General features: G+C 34.4%; 2 protein-coding genes across 2 annotated transcripts in view; one reads left to right on the top strand and one right to left on the bottom strand.

The window, feature by feature from the left end:
• The window catches only part of LOC135120464 (uncharacterized), a 38,301-nt gene extending 36,261 nt beyond the window's left edge, over positions 1-2,040 (bottom strand). The window contains exons 1-6 of the mRNA XM_064044769.1: positions 1,953-2,040; positions 1,630-1,902; positions 1,406-1,573; positions 1,265-1,348; positions 1,139-1,204; positions 816-887 (exon numbers count right to left, since the gene is read on the bottom strand). Coding sequence (XP_063900839.1) covers positions 816-887; positions 1,139-1,204; positions 1,265-1,348; positions 1,406-1,573; positions 1,630-1,750 — 511 coding nt within the window. The 5' untranslated portion in view covers positions 1,751-1,902; positions 1,953-2,040. The remainder of the gene's footprint in view (positions 1-815; positions 888-1,138; positions 1,205-1,264; positions 1,349-1,405; positions 1,574-1,629; positions 1,903-1,952) is intronic.
• A 9,437-nt stretch (positions 2,041-11,477) lies between these two features.
• LOC135120664 (uncharacterized) lies at positions 11,478-12,248 on the top strand. Its single transcript, XM_064044999.1, has one exon. The coding sequence runs from the start codon at positions 11,478-11,480 to the stop codon at positions 12,246-12,248; it is 771 nt and encodes a 256-aa protein (XP_063901069.1).
• The last annotated feature ends 5,405 nt before the right edge of the window (positions 12,249-17,653 follow it).

Below are 17,653 nucleotides of genomic sequence, written 5' to 3'. Positions count from 1 at the left end.
ATATCTTTTGTCACCCCTGTTATGGATCCCCCACTTGCTTCACCCTCAACTTTTCCTTTTTCCTTGTTCAATTTATTCCCCTTACTCTTTAGTATCCATGTTTCTGTTAATCACACAAAATCAAAATTTTATGTACTCATTAAATAAATTCTGTTTATTTTTCTTAATAATGCAATATTTCAAACAAGCAATTTTAAACCCCATTTGTCCTCCCCGCTTTTCTTTTCCATTCCCTCTCTATTTTTTTTATAGTTACCACCCCTTCTCTTTATGCTTCCTTGCTCAGTTAATTCCAACTCTCTTTGTAAAATTTTTCATCCAAATTTCCCTGTCTTCATTCCATGTCCTCAACTTTCCGTTTCTTACATTCTATAGCTGTTGTGTATCTTTTTTTTTCTTTCTTACTCTCTAACTTCTTTCTGAATTTTTGGCTCTTCTACTGTCCAATTGTTTTCAGTTGCTTTATATTTTCTTTAATTTTAGATAAATTTCCAACATTCTTCTGGAAACTACTACCTTCAAACAACTTCCCGCATTTATATAAAACCTAGTCATAATATTAGCTTTGTTAAGTAAATCATCTATGCAACCAACTTTTATACTTAACAATCTTTTCTCAAACCAAAATTGTTAAAATTACTGTTAAAAGATGTCACTGGATATGCGTGAGTCCAAATGTTACGTTGAATGTGTGAGTCACTTCGGCCTCAAAAGCTACGGCGAGGCCGAAACTTCCAATTTGAGCCCAAAAGTATATATACGTGAGAGAATTTGAGGTCGAAAGTTATCATTAACATATATATTAAAATACATACGTGAAGTTTGCTGTCTTTGCAAACAAATATTTGCGCACCGTTCTTCAGGGAGTACATTGCTTCCAACAAAATCTGAAAATAGGGAATATTTGTTACTGAAACCTAAAATTATATTGTCATTATTTTTGCACTGATATAAGGCAAGGGAAGTGCGGTGCGGGGGATGTGCTTTGTACATATGTATTACATACACAACGGTAGGTAGAAACGCAAAGTGTGATGAAGTTTTACAATCCATCATATTTTTATAAGTATTTTTCGTTGGTAAATATTGTTTTTAGATTTCCAGAAATGTGGTGGCAAACAGTATTACAGTTTCTTACCTATTTTTCGAAAATTTTGTAACCCCGAAGGTCCAGCACAAGGGAGCTCATTGATCTCATCTTTTTCTGTAAATTAAGTAATATCATTTCCTCTCTATTTATTTTATTTTTGTAGCATTATAATACCTGCTCCAAAATTTTGTTGTTGCCCTGGAATGCCACTACTCCACGTACCTCCAGCCCTCGGTGTCTCTGATTCAGTATCTAGACCTATAAGGTCGAAAATAATTAGTGTTGTATTAAAAACAAACTGTAATATTTACTAACTTTGAGAACTAGGAGAACGTCTCTTACGTGGAGATAAACTGGAGATTGCATAAAAATATGGCCATTCCTTTTTTGGAGAGAGGTAGGTGAGATCAATGGTCTGCGGTCCCACATCGGCCACATCAATCTGATTTGCCTCGAGTGATCTTAGACTAATGCCAGTATCAGCTGTAGGTAAAAATATCTTAATATTTGTTTTGTAGTGGTCTTCAATTTGTTTTTACCTCGAGAAGGCAAAATGGTTGGTACTGCAGATCGACGCAGCCTTTGTGATTCTGGTACAAAATCCTCGGGTTGGAAATGTTGGAAGCAAATATGTATACCCCCTGCGATAGATTTGGGCATTTGTTAAAGCCGCGAATTTTGGGTTATTCGCGGCTTTAACCCACGCCATAAACCTATCAAGGCCCCGCTTCGGATGGGGGAATGCAAATATTGGCTTCACCCTGGCCGCACATCCGCTAACGGAACAAGTTTTGTTTCCTTGCATTTTTGTTCTACAAAAATTGGATATAATAATCTAGTAAAGACAAAGTTATATACTTACATTTGTTAATTACACAATGAAAACAAATAAATTCACAAATTGCAAAACCACTCAACACAGTAATCACGAGAAAAATGTGTCAAATCGTAAAGTGGTAAACAATGAAAAATTTATCAGTCCTACTTGCGGAGTCGTACTGCCTTCACAGCTGTTAGGACTTTGGTTTTTTCTTGCATTGGTAATGCGCTGTGACTAATTTTCTTTTGTGCTATGACAAGCAGGGGCGGCTCATGACTTGAAAAGTTGATGAGGCAAACACAAAACGCTCCAAAATATAAATAATGCAAGATTACTTAAATATTTTCTACTTAGTCAAATAAACAAATTTGTAAACTCATTTAACTGTCGACCAAGAACCAACGTGAAGGTGTAAGGAACTCTTGCAAGGAAAGGATGGGAATGATAGGACAAAAGGAAAGGGAAACGTGGTCAGAAAAAACTAATATAACTTCTAACAAAAAACAAAATTAAAATAAACTTTAAAGAAAACATACAGAAAAAAATCAAATACAACATAAAATAAATCTAATTTGATTTATAACAAAAAACAAAACGAAAAAAATATACAATATAAATACTCTGGATTTATTTTAAATTTTTTTATAGATCAATTAACGATTTACTCAAATCAGGAACCGGCCGTTTTAATTCCTTAACTAGTACATACAATTTATCATCATACGTGAGAGTAGAAAAAACAGAACTGCCATCGTCATTTAACGTTAGTAGAGAAAAATTCCGATTTACTCGTAATCTTAAATAACAATTACCGAAATCAAGTTATGACAAGCACAAAGCACTAACGCGACATACGCAAACGTAGGCACTTTTAAGACAAAATTCTGTTACCGAAATTTTGAATCAATTTATACACACACAGATTTGTGGCAAAACAATCAACGGGCTAATTTTTAATATTTCTGCCAGTGCAGACTGCATTGTAATCGCACGTTCTCCGCGCGCAAATATTGTTGTCCATCTCTTTTGCAAGCACGGAAAAGGGGCTAGCCTCAATTTTGTCTTTTTTCAACTCATACCGCTTATGAGTGTATTGCAGGTTTCTTGCCTATTAACGACATCATTTCTGGATCTGCTGTAGAGGCAAGCTTCGAGTCTCATTCGCGTCACAAAATACATGTTGTGTGTAGTATTGAAGCGCGCTGTTTAATTAAGGGAGCAACGTGTACCTACCGAGATAAAAATAAAAATATAATTTTCCATATTTGTTTTTAAAATTTTTGAAAAAAGACACAAATTATTATTGGCCGAAATGTATCGGTAAAAAATAATAAAAATCCTAATAAGACGTAAAATTCATTGGTGAGGCACTGCCTCGCCTGCCTCATAGGACAAGCTGCCCCTGATGACAAGTATTATTTACGTTATTGGCGTCATCAGAAATTTTTTATTGATCAAATTAAGAACGTGTCACCCCATTTTCTTAAAAATATGAGAATACGTAAGTCTTTATTTAATAATGACAAAATAAGAATTATAATAATAAAATTCAGAACATTTTGTTCGATTGTGGCTTAATTAATTATTTTAGTCCTCTGTTTTGGGAAGACAACACACAATCTTTTGTGATGTACCTTTAAATAGTGACATATGGATTAATAATGTCTGTATTATGATTATTTTAGAATTTTGTTTATATCTTTACAACATATAGGGGGGGGGGGTAGTAGTATAGAGGACAGGAGGGGGATTAAAGGCGATTGTGCAGTTGTGCAGTTGGAAATTTTCAGGCACTGTAAAGAGTCTGTTATAGGCAAGCAATAGCCCCGCCCATTTCATTCCAGTTACGAACAATATTAAGAGATATTGTTCAGTCTTATCGTTGCAAATGCTAGCCCCACCCACCCACCCCCTATTTTCGTTGAGGTAAGTCATTTGCAGAAATCAGTCTTATCTTAACAAGTACTAGCCCCGCCCACCCCCGTCTTCTCATTTTAGCGACTAATTTTATTTCTGTATAAGATCCATGTTTCATTCAGAGCAGTGAAAATTAATCACTGAAATAGAGGCGGGTGGGTGGGCGGTATTTGTTATATGTTCTTTTGTAGAGTGGGAGTGGGAACTAATAGAAATTAGGCTGTAATAGTGACTTTTTTGTTGTGTTATTTGTTATAAGATTTATTTCTTATTTCAAAAGAAAAAAATGAGAGAACGGATGGGTGGGCGGGGCTAAGTTTAAGTTTTACCAAAAGAGTCTTTTATGGGTAAGCAATAGCCCCGCCCATTTCATTCCAGTTACTACTCTTAATATTATTCAGTCTTATCGTTGCAAGTACTAGTAACACCCACCCACCCTCTATGTTCTTAGAGGTATGTCATCTGCAAAAATCAGTCTTATCGTTGCAAGTACTAGCCCCGCCCACCCCCCTCTTCTCATTTTAGCGGCTAATTTTCTTTCTGTATAAGATCCACGTTTCATTCAGAGCAGTTAAAATTAATCACCGAAATGGAGAACGAGAAATCGAAAGGTGATGAAGTCGAAAAATCGAAAAATAGAGAAATCGACAAACAAAAAGTTAAAACTTGAAAAATTGGAAAAGCGGAAAAATCAAAAAACGAAAAAATGGAAAACTGGAAAAACTGATAAACCGAAATAGGCCAAAATAAAAAATTGAAAAACTGATAAATCGAAAACCTGAACAATCAAATCTCGATAAATCGGGAATGAAAAATTAACAAATCGAAAAATTGACAAGCAGAACATCTAAAACCAGGAAGTCGAAAAATAGAAAGATTAAGAAATATTGAAAAATTAAAATATCAAAAGATTGAAAAATCTAAAATTTAAAAATCCAAAAACTGAAAAATTGAAAAAGTAAAAAGGTAGACACATCGAAAAATCCAGAAGTCAAAAATAGAAAAGCCGAAGAATTGAAATATTGAAAAATCCTAAAACTGAAATATCTAAAAACTGTCTAAGTCCCCTTCTGGTGATTTCCAGGGCTGCACTGTTTTACGGTCCCCTGCGCCGCTTCGAGATTATCACCAGGGCTGCACTGTTTTACGGACCCCTGCGCCGCTTCAACGACGTCATCTCCAGGGTCGCACTGTCCAGGTACCCTGTGCCGCATCGCCGACGTCGTCATCTCCAGGGTCGCACTGTCCAGGTCCCCTGTGCCGCATCGCCGACGTCGTCATCTCCAGGGTCGCACTGTCCAGGTCCCCTGTGCCGCATCGCTGACGTCGTCATCTCCAGGGGTCGCACCGTCCAGGTCCCCTGTGCTACATACATCGCCGCCGTCATCCCCTACGACGCTCCGAGTTCGAGGAGCCGCCACCATCCCCGACGAGAATTGCCGCCACTTCGAGAACTCATACCCATATTTTTGCCTTGTATTATTTTTTATTATCAATAAACCGCTGAGCTACCACAAATCTGGCGCCCTAACGTGGGGCCTCGAAGAAGGGAGGATACCACAAAATATTGAAAAATTAAAGTACCAAAAAATTGAGAAATCTAAAATTTAAAAATCGAAAAAGTAAAAAGTCGACACATCAAAAAATCCAGAAGTCAAAAATGGAAAAGTCGAAGAACAGAAATATTGAAAAATCCCAAAACTGAAATATCGAAAAACTGAAAAATGAAAGAAAAACTGAAAAATCCCAAAACTGAAATATTCAAAAACAGAGAATCTAAAGAATGGAAAAATTGAGAAATCGAAAAATCAAAAAAGTGAAGTCGAAATATCGAAACCTTAATAAAATCGAAAAATTGAAAAATCAAAAACCTGCAAAATTGTAAGATCGAAAAATTGAATAATAAGTAAACTGAGAAATCCCAAAACTGAAATGTCCAAAAACTGAGAAATTAAAAAATTGAAAAATTGAGAAATCGAAAAATCAAAAAAGTGAAGTTGAAAAATGGAAACCTGAAAAAATAGAAAAATTGAAAAACCAAAAAACCTGAAAAATCAATCAATTGAAAAATCGACAAAGAGTTTATAAAAGTCAAAAATTGAAAAATCGAAATATTTAAAAATCAAAAAATTGAAGAGAAAAACTGAAAACCGAGACATTGAAAAATTGAGAAATTGTAAAATCCAAAAATTGAATAATAATACGAGTAAACTGAAAAGTCCCCAAACTAAACTTTCGAAAAACTGAGAATTCGAAAGTTGAAACAGCAAGAAATTATGGTCGAAACCGTTTAGGAGGTGTATCAGATCACAGATCATGGCTTATAAATCAAATCGTTTCCGAACGTTTAGAGTCGACATTGGCCTGAGTGCGCTCTGGTCTGTAGATCAAACAAGTTCTCAGACGACGAACTGTCATTCGTGTGACCTGAATTAAAGTCAAGGAAACAGTAAGCAGCTTGTAATATTCTGGTAAATCTAGTGTCAATTTGTCGAAAGTAAAACACTGTTGCCAACATAAGTCGAGGAGTCCTCAACCGTTATTTAATTTAAACTATGACGCTTCTCTATGTTCTCTGACGGAAATACTTTTCGCTTAAGTAGTAATTCCTGCACATAATTGCTATTGTAAACAGTTCCATCAGTTTTACATTAATGAAACTTTGGCACTTAAGTATAAGTATAATTATAAGTGATTGTAAACGAGGGGTTAGGCTTATCTGGCGTAGGCGAAGGCGAGTAGGTAAAGGTCGACAGTAGGTTTTCCCCAAATCCAACAAGCCACAGGATCGGTGTTAGTGGTCGAACGCACTCCGGAGACGGAAACTTGGCTCGGCAAAAATAGGACCACGGGTACCAAAAAAAAACCCTGCGTGACGATGGCCCCAGAAGAAGATATTGATGTTCATACCTGCTTCCGAGGATTTTCGTGTACCAGAGGACTAAATCAAGTTGTACACTTGACCTCTGTTTTTTTAAAGTCGCATTTGAATATCCAGGAAACCGCCCTTACCTGGAATCCCCGGCACCGCGACATGCCAATTAATGTAACAAAATACAGGTATTTTTGACCATCGAGGAATATGGCTTGCGATAGATTTTCCTATCAATCAGTCGACAGAGAAGCTTGTTATTTCACGACCCATTACCGAATTTAGAAAATTATGTCTTTACAAATCCCTGGAGTTAGTTGATTGGAACGTCATCACAAATTTTAACTGTTCTGACGGAAACCAAAGTTTTCCAAGAACTCATTAATATAATATAACACAATGTCTTTCTATGTTTTCCTGAAAGAGTAGTTAAGGCGTCTCGTTATAAATCAGTACACTGGTTTAATTATCGTCACAAAAACGTGAAAAATAATCTGTCAAAATTAAACGATCTATATTCGCTGACTAAACCATAAACGCACTGACATACATTTCGACAGCTATAAATTCATATCGGAACTATATAAAACATTAAAAAAAAACGCCCACAATAAAACTCAAGCAAAGTGGTTTATCATCACTGCAAAACGCAGTAACAAACTATTTAATGTTTGATGTTATCAAAAGTTGTGACAAAAATGCCAATGATGTCATTATTTTTTTCCGTAACACTGCTAGGAATACGAGTATAACCACCAAAATACCTTCTTCAAATTGTGACCCCAAATTTTTTAATGTGTAATGAGAATGACTAATACTGATGTATCGTATTTTCAATTCAGTTCGAGAAGTAATTAATAAACTGAGAAACAGCAAATTTAGAGACGTCGATGGATTTAGTGTCGAAATAGTCAAAACTATCACAGATATCATTTTATCGCCCTCACCAAATTAATTAATATTTGTATTAAAACCTGTATCTTCCTTGACTGTCTAAAGGTTGCGAATATTATCCCAATTTTAAAAACGGGTGAGCCTAGCGATATTAGTAATTTTATTATCGTCCACCAACCGGTTGAGGCGTTTCTAATTTGCAGCCCACAGTTTATCTTGCAGACTGGGGGTTAAAAATGCTCCAATCAAGTTGAAACTCAACATTTGCTTATTTCTCAATACGAAGATTATTGACACAAAATTTCAACCCGATCGGAGAAACCGTTAAAAACTACCCCCAAAACAACCTTGCAGACTGGCACTTAAAAATACTCTAATCAAGTTAAATTTTGACATTCGCTAGTTTTTCAATACGAGGATTATTGATGTAAAATTTCAGCCCATTCGGAGAAACCCTCAAAAATCACCCCCAAAACAACTTTGCAGACTGGGGCTTAAAAATTTTCCAATCAAGTTAAAACTCGATATTTGCTCATTTCTCAATACGAAGATTGTTGATACAAAATTTCAAGTCGTTCGGAGAAACCCTTAGCAACCACCCTTAAAACAGATTTGCAGACTGGGGGTTAAAAGTGCTCCAATCAAGTTAAAACTCGATATTTGCTCATTTCTCAATACGAAGATTGTTAATACAAAATTTCAGCCCGTTCGGAGAAACCGTTAAAAACTACCCCTAAAACAACCTTGCAGACTAGGGCTTAAAAATACTCTAATCAATTCAAAATTTGACATTCGCTAGTTTTTCAATACGAGGATTATTGATGCAAAATTTCAGCCCATTCGGAGAAACCCTCAAAAATCATCCCCAAAACAATCTTGCAGACTGGGGGTAAAAAATGCTTCAATCAAATTAAAACTCGATATTTGCTTATTTCTCAATACAAAAATTATTGACACAAAATTTCAACCCGTTCGGAGAAACCGTTAAAAACTACCCCCAAAACAACCTTGCAGACTGGAGCTTAAAAATACTCTGATCAAGTTAAATTTTGACAATCCCTAGTTTTTTAATACGAGGATTATTGATGCAAAATTTCAGCCCATTCGGAGAAACCCTCAAAAATCACCCCTAAAACAACCTTGCAGACTGGGGGTTAAAAATGCTCCAATCTAGTTAAAACTCGATATTTGCTTATTTCTCAATACGAAGATTGTTAATACAAAATTTCAACCTGTTCGGAGAAACCGTTAAAAACTACCCCTAAAACAACCTTGCAGACTAGGGCTTAAAAATACTCTAATCAAGTCAAAATTTGACATTAATTTATTTTTTATTATTTTATTGTTAATTATTAATTAATTTATTAATATTTAAATTTAAAAAATATATAAATTACGAATATAGGAGTATTTGTTACAGATACGTGAATTGTGATAATTTGAGTTCATGTTTATCGCTGTTAGATAATTGTTGCTACTATGTAAGAATGCATAAGTTCGGCATTTTTTCGTCCAATCTCTCATTTTTTGTGCGTTTTTACACATCATTTTTGCTGTTAACTTGGTTCATTCAGTACATACTATATGCTGGTTCTGAGTTCTTTGAGATATAATTAAACCTTCATCATCAGTCAAAAAATACAAAGTTAGTGGTGTCCAGAATAGAAAATTTAAAATTCAGAGGAAACAAAATCTTAAAGACATTTTAAAGAAAATTAGAGACATTTTTAATTTCCGAGAAACCTAACGTAAAAAAAAAACGTTTTGAGAGAAAGTTTAAATTAATAATAAGAAGCTCAAACTTAATTTTATTTGAATTTCAAAAAGAACCCAGAAATGTGCTAATTTCTTAATTAATTATTATTAATGGGAAAACAGATAAAGATTCGTTATATTCAATACGACGCAAAATTGTCTTCATATGTAGGTCTTACAGCCTTTGGATGGTGTCCACGTCCATTTCTCTAACTGTCTGGTAAATTGTTCTTCTTAATTGTTCTTCTAAATTTGCTTCCCAGTCGTTGTTGTAAACCTTTCTACTTAGTATTCCCCAAATTTTGTTTTCGATTGTTCGCACGGGGGGCACTATGGGGGGATTACCTTTTCTTAGGTACAAAACTTATATTATTGCTTTCTAACCAATCCCTGGACATTCTAGTATAATGGCAACTTGCTAAATTTGGTCAAAATATTACATCGTCGTTATTATGGTGTTCCCATATATTTTTATGTATTGACCGCGTCACCTCTAGTACGGCCAATGAATTGTGCTGAAACGCCGGCCTGAGATATAGCCCATCAAACCAAAATTTTATCTTCAAACTTTGCCTTCGACTTAAATTTTACTTGTAATTTCTTCTATATTGTTTGTATAAAATCCATCGTTACCTTCCATCTCTGAATGGGCAAACGTAAAATATTTTTCATCGCCCAGCACAACCACACTATTGTCCAGAAAATGATGAATTCTCGATAGTCGGCAACATCTAAGAATTCTTTCTAACGGCGATGCTGTATGTTTTGAACATTTAGCTCTTTTGCTGTATTTTAAGTTGTTTTTGCCTATTTCTCTAGAAACTGTTATATAGGATTTAGAGTTCTCGATCGAGCCAATCTTCTTGTTGATGTTCCAGGCTCTTGTCTTTCTTCTTAATCTTTCTAAACTTATTGTGGTATTGCTACCTCGCAGTCTTTAATTGTTCTGTATATAGTTGCGCGTGTAATATATTTGGTCCAAAATATATTCACAATTTCACTTTTAGATACTTGGGTAACTAACTGGTATATGGCTCTTTGCAACTCTATTTTGTATGACATTGTTTAAGCGTTAATTGACATAAATCTATGACATAAATTGTATAAAATGGGAAATAAGAAAGGTTGTTTGGTTACGCTGTTGCAAATGTAACTTGATTCGATTGCATTTTAAGTTAAAAAAAAAGATATAATTTATTTTTATTTTAAAAACTCACCACCTGTTGAATCAAGTTGGTATAACAAAAAAAAACCTATGTAGTGTTATTCCATACTTTATTGGCACGCCTGTTTTTTGAAAGTTTCAATAAGAGCCCGTCATTCAAAAATTTCTTAATTTTTGAAAGAACAAAAAATGCATCGCAAAACGCGAAATCTTTTAAGTGCTAAATTGAAAATGGCACTCATTAATTGCTACCACTTAATTTTGACACTGGAGCCAGCCATAACTGGAAGAAAAATGCATGAACACTTAAAGACAGTCTTTTCGGTACTAAAATATGCTCAGTACGTAAATATTTATCAATATTTTAAACTAGGTTTCTGAGTCCACGGTAAGAACTATTTTGAAGTGCCATACAACGGGCAAACCAATTGTCTCATCGAAAAGTTCAGGGGGGAGAAAAAAAATTGCAGCATTCGAGGATCACTTTTTTAGGGAAGAGTTGGGACGGCAAATTCAAAAATACAAAGAAACAGGGCAATATTTTAATTTGGATACGCTTCTTTCATTTGCACAAAAGAATTTAGAATACACAGGATCGCGAAGTACCCTATATAAAATAATTAAAGCAATGGGTTTCAAATATAAGTATGAAAATCATCGAAAAATTTTAATAGAAAGACCTGATATAGTTGCTAAAAGAATCAAATTTCTAAAATGTTACCTGAAATATAAAGCAGATTATCCAGACGTTAAATTCATTTTCCTCGATGAAACTTGGATTTACAAGCATGGTTCCCAGTTAAAAACATGGGTACATGACAATATGCACACAAAAAACTATAAAGCCATAAAATTTGAAGGACAGCGTTTTACGGTTTTGCATGCTGGATCCTCAGAGGGTTTTATAAATGGGTGTAGCTTCCTCTTACACTCTACGAATAATGATAGAGATTATCACAAAACCATGGATTCCAGTATGTTCAAAGAATGGGTTTTAAACCAATTTATACCTAATGTAATTTGTTCACCAAATCTTTCAAAAAGTTCGAAAATAGTCGTGATTATGGATAATGCCAGCTATCACTCCGTAAAATTAGATAAACCACCAACTAAGTCTTCAAACAAAACTGTCATGCAGGAATATTTAACAAAATGTAACATTGCATTTGATCCAAAATTTACAAAAAAAGATTTATCGGATTTAATCCAACCCACAATTTCACCTGATACTCCTGTAAAATATGAAATTGATTACATTTTGAAACAGCATGGTATTGATGTGCTTCGACTTCCACCTTACCATTGTCAATACAATGCTATTGAACTGGCATGGGCACACTGCAAACGTTATTATAATCAAAACATTCACGAATATACTGAAGACAAAAATCGAGTAACGCACTTATGGTTGGAGGCTTTAAATAATTTTGATTCACAAATGTGGAAAAATAGTATTCGGCATTGTGATGAATTAATTCTAGCAGACTGGCACAAAGAAATGGGCAATTTTCCTCTAGATAATATTCCACCAGTCATAATATCTTTAGCAGACTCTGATACAGACGAAACAGATGATGATGAGAGGGTAACTGACGATGATCTCGCTGAAATAGAAGGTGATGGCGATGCTATGTCTGTGGAATTTCCTCTAGCAACGACAAGTTTACAGGGCACTACTAGTAACCTATTATTGTTTCTTATAGCTGTTATAATCTTAACTTTTATTGTTCTTTGAGAAAAAATATGACTTTTCAAAAATAACCTTAAAATTTTTGATGTCAAAAAATTCCCTAAATCAAATCAGTGCAGTGTTGCCGATAATACTTTCCGCGGAAATTGCCACGTTAGCGAGTTTTTAATAAAAAAACAAATGCAACTTGATTCGATTGCATTTTAAGTTAAAAAAAAGATAGGAGTATTTGTAAATTTTTCTCAAAACTCTTTTACGTAATAGCGGTGAAAGTGACATAGAATTGGAAAATCTTAGTAAAAGTAAAGACGACTACAGTTAAGACTAATCTAGTTGAGTGCATGTATTTAGGCAAATTTTAGTTGCATTGATAAATTAAATTCTTAGATGGAAATAACGATATAGATGTGAAAATGCAAGAAAAAAAAATATAGAATTTGAAAATATACATGATTTTAATCTTTCCAATCGCACTACATACCTTATTTATAAACTGTTGATACATGATGTACAAATTAACAAAAAGAAGAAGACAAATAAACGCAAAATTTAATTTAATTTAACAAAATAACAGAAACAGACCAATTAGGATATTTTCTTAATTAAAACAATAAAGGAGGCTGTTGTTGTAAACAGTGTTTTTCATCATTTGATTATAAGTTTGGCAGTTAATAAACGTTTTCACGCGAAAATAATGCCGTTAACTCTTACAGACGTCTCCCAAGCTGCTGCTGCTTTTATATGCTTTCTTATGAAATTATTTTTGTTTTATGCCTAGTATCCCGCAAACGCTTTCGAGCACGCCACTGGAACAACCAGTTTCTCGGAGGACCTGGAAGAATCATTTATGACCCTAGTAGAAAGCGCGGTACCAGGCATTTTTTCAAACAATATTCCCTCCTCTCATTCTACCTCTATGGTGCGCACCTACTTTAGACATAATGTACTGTCTCTGTGTGTCTATATGTGTCTGAAATTTTTCCGCTACGTGTACTTTAAATGAATGTCAACTATCAATCATTTTTATAAGTTGCTTCAAGGTGACTAAAATTTGACATGATAATTTTTTGTGTAAAGAACTCAGCAAGTGGTAACTTTCGACTCAGTTGGAGTATTTTTAAGCTCCCGTATGAAAGATTGCTTTGGGGTACTTGTTAAGAGCAGCTTAAAAAAGGCTGTTTTTTTTGCATTATCACTTCTCGTATAGATAAAAACTAAACACCAAGTTTCGATTGGTAATAATATTATTAAGCCCCAGTCTTCAAGGTTGTTTTGGGGGTAGCTTTTAACGGTTTCTCCAAACGGGTTGAAATTTTGCATCAACAATCTTCGTATTGAGAAATAAGCAAATCTCGAGTTTTGACTTGATTGGAGTATTTTTAATCCCCGGCCTGCAAGGTTGTTTTGGGGGTGATTTTTGAGGGTTTCTTCAAATAGGCTGAGATTTCGTATTGATAATCCCCATATTGATAAACTAGCGAATATAAAATTTTGACTTGATTGGAGTATTTTTAAGCCCCAGTCTGCAAGGTTGTTTTGGGGGTAGTTTTCAACGATTTCTCCGAACGGGTTGAAATTTTGTATCAACAATCTTCGTATTGAGAAATTATGAAATATCGAGTTTTAACTTGATTGGAGCATTTTTAATCCCCAGTCTGCAAGGTTGTTTTGGGGGTGATTTTTGAGCGTTTTTTCGAATTGGCTGAAATTTTGTATCAACAATCTTCGTATTGAGAAATTAAGAAATATCGAGTTCTGACTTGATTGGAGCATTTTTAACCCCCAGTCTGCAAGGTTGTTTTGGGGGTGATTTTTAAGGGTTTCTCCGAACGGCTTGAAATTTTGTATCAACAAACTTTGTATTGAGAAATAAGCCACTGTCGAGTTTTGCTTTGATTGAAGCATTTTTAACGCCCAGTCTGCAAGGGTGTTTTGGGGGTGATTTTTGCGGGTTTCTTCGAATAGGCTGAAATTTTTGTACCGATAATTCTCGTATTGAAAAACTAGCGATTGTCAAATTTTGACTTGATTAGAGTATTTTTAAGCCCCAGTCTGCAAGCTTGTTGTGGGGGTAGTTTTTAACGATTTTTCCGAACGGGTTGAAATTTTGTATAAACAATTTTCGTATTGAGAAATAAGCAAATCTCGAGTTTTGACTTGATTGGAGCATTTTTAACCCCCAGTCTGCAAGGTTGTTTTGGGGGTGATTTTTAAGGGTTTCTCTGAACGGCTTGAAATTTTGAGCCAACAATATTCGTATTGAGAAATAAGCACAGGTCTAGTTTTGACTTGATTGAAGCATTTTTAATCCCCAGTCTGCAAGGTTGTTTTGGGGGTGATTTTTGAGGGTTTTTTCGAATAGGCTGAAATTTTGTATCGATAATCCTCGTATTGAGAAACTAGCGAATATCAAATTTTGACTTGATTGGAGTATTTTTAAGCTCCAGTCTGCAAGGTTGTTTTGGGGGTAGTTTTTAAGGGTTTCTCCGAACGGGTTGAAATTTTGTACCAACAATCTTCGTATTGAGAAATAAGCACATGTCGAGTTTTGACTTGATTGGAGCATTTTTAATCCCCAGTCTGCAAGGTTGTTTTGGGGGTGATTTTTGAGGGTTTCTTCAAATAGGCTGAGATTTCGTATCGATACTCCCCATATTGATAAACTAGCGAATATAAAATTTTGACTTGATTGGAGTATTTTTAAGCCCCAGTCTGCAAGGTTGTTTTGGGGGTAGTTTTCAACGATTTCTCCGAACGGGTTTAAATTTTGTATCAACAATCTTCGTATTGACAAATTAGGAAATATCGAGTTTTGACTTGATTGGAGCATTTTTAACCTCCAGTCTGCAAGGTTGTTTTGGGGGTGATTTTTAAGGGTTTCTCCGAACGGGTTGAAATTTTGTACCAACAATCTTCGTATTGGGAAATAAGCAAATGTCGAGTTTCGACTTGATTGCAGCATTTTTAACCCCCAGTCTGCAAGATAAACTGTGGTCTGCAAATTAGACAGGCCCAACTGGTTGTTCCAGTGGCGTGCGTGAGAAATTTCTCGTAGGAGGTGGAAGAGCCATTTATGGTCCCAGTTGAAAGCGCGGCATCAGGCGTTTTTTCAAACCATCTTCCCTCCTCTTATTCTATCTCTATGGTGGGGACACTGTCATTCGTCACAGAATTTTTGTTCTCCAAAGAGGAGCCATACTGGTCTTGACTACCGTGCTGACTGCAAATCAGCATTCGTTTCTCTTAATATTCTAACTCTACCTTCAGTGCTTAGTTTTTGTTAAAGAACATAAACAAATTTCCGAATTTCACTGAATCTGATTTTCATAACACCAGAAATAAAGAAAGTCTAATTCCCATTTACACACGTTTAATAAGGGCACAAACAGGTACAAGACACTTCGCTCTCAAATCTTACAACAATTTACCCACTAACTTCCGAAATCAACCAAAGTATCTTTAAAAACAAATGTAAGAGTTTCTTTACAACTAAATGTGTTCACACATTTGATGAATAGGTACCTACCTAAAATGTAAAGATTTCGATTGTTTAAATATGAGAGTAGGCAGCCTAAGCATATAACGACTGGCCTAAAACATTTGTTTTTAACACCAATAACACAGGCCTGCGAAATATAACTTTTAATTTCCCTTTTAAATAATATTGTTTTTTTTTTAGATATTTATGTATGCCGAATTAAAATATAACTCTAGTTTTTTTGTAGCACATCGAGATTTATTTTTATGTAGGCCTAAATATTCATAGTTTTTCAAAAATTTTTATTAAAAAATAAAATATAAAGAATATAAAATTGAATGTTTATTTATTAAATGAACTAAATTAGTTATAAACAAGACTTAAAAAAACAAATAAATCAAGAAGCTTCTTTTTTTCTTTCTTCAAAGCTCTGATTTAAGCGTTTTCTCTTGTATTCACGATAGGATATGTTATTGCTGTTACATTTTTCGCATTATATCATTTTATATTTGAACAGCAAAAGTAACAATCGTCTGTATGATTTTGTGGCTCCATCCAAATCATTGGTGTCAGCAAACTTATCTGAAGAATTAACCCATTTCCGAGAAGACATTAGTAATTTTTGTTTAAATTCAGGGTAGTAAGCGCATAGTCGACACAAATAACTCTTACTAAGCTGAAAACGAAATGAAATATCAACACCATTATCCATACATATTATTACCACAAAATCTAGAAGTTAATTTTTATAGTACTAAGAACAAAACCGAAAAAAATATTTTTTGCAGAAACTGTACGTGATAGAAATTTTTGCAATTTTTTTTTATACATGAGTATCTAAGACCTACCGAAATTACTACTAGATTTTGTTGGGGGAAAACCATCGCAGGCCTGTGTAATTTATCTTATCTTATAAAAGGTATGCATGTAATGTTAAAATAATAGTAAAGAAGCGTGCTACCCGTTAGTTTCAAGTGAGTTTTTCCATTACAAAATTTTGTGATGACGTCATCAACATACTTGCAAGGACACGTAAATCAGTTTGGATAGATGCAGTATAATACTAAAAATAACAGTACCGTATTCTCCATTGAGGTAGAATCATCAGTCATCACGACCCATTACCGATGGAAAATTATGTCTTTACAAATCCCTGGAGTTAGTTGACTGGAACGTCATCACAAATTTTAACTGTTCTGACGGAAGCCAAAGTTTTCCAAGAACTCATTAATATAATACAACACAATGTCTTTCTATGTTTTCCTGAAAGAGTAGTTAAGGCGTCTCGTTATAAATCAGTACACTGGTTTAATTATCGTCACAAAAACATGAAAAATAATCTGTCAAAATTAAACGATCTATATTCGCTGACTAAACCATAAACGCACTGACATACATTTAGACAGCTATAAATTCATATAGTAACTATATAAAAAAAAAACGCCCACAATAAAACACAAGCAAAGTGGTTTATCATCACTGCAAAACGTAGTAACAAACTGATTAATGTTATCAAAAGTTGTGACAAAAATGCCAATGTCATTATTTACCTTCATGGTACTTCCAAATTTTCGGGACAATGGAGCGACTCGTTGTTCGTTTAACCATACAATTACCTCATTCACTATTCTTTTTGTGTCACCTTGTATATGTAATTCTAAAAACTATGAGTGCATTGATAAACAAGTATCGGGTCATAATATTTTTCATAGTTCAGACAGGATTTATTCGGCAAAATTTTGAGATGAGATCATCAATTTTTTGGGAGGGGACAAACGAATACATTTTGATTAAACGATTTACCATTATTCAGAGCATTCGATTTTGCAGTTCCAAAGCTAAATTACAAAATGTTATATACATTTGTTTTTTTTTTTAAATCTGGATGTCTACGTTGAAAATTCAACACGGATTCATACACCACAAGTGCAGGATTCTCGTATTTTATGAAAATAAAAACAAATTTACCATT

The sequence above is a fragment of the Zophobas morio genome, unplaced genomic scaffold (assembly GCF_036711695.1).
Source record: "Zophobas morio isolate AGI-343-1 ecotype UQ-CSIRO unplaced genomic scaffold, CSIRO_AGI_Zmor_V1 ptg000005l, whole genome shotgun sequence".
Taxonomy (NCBI): Eukaryota; Metazoa; Arthropoda; class Insecta; order Coleoptera; family Tenebrionidae; genus Zophobas; species Zophobas morio.
Note: the sequence above shows the minus strand (reverse complement) of the source record. Positions and strands in the feature narration are given on the sequence as shown.

Coding starts and splice junctions, on each gene's coding strand:
- LOC135120664 (XM_064044999.1), top strand. CDS start 11,478: ATGGATTCCAGTATGTTCAAAGAATGGGTTTTAAACCAATTTATACCT.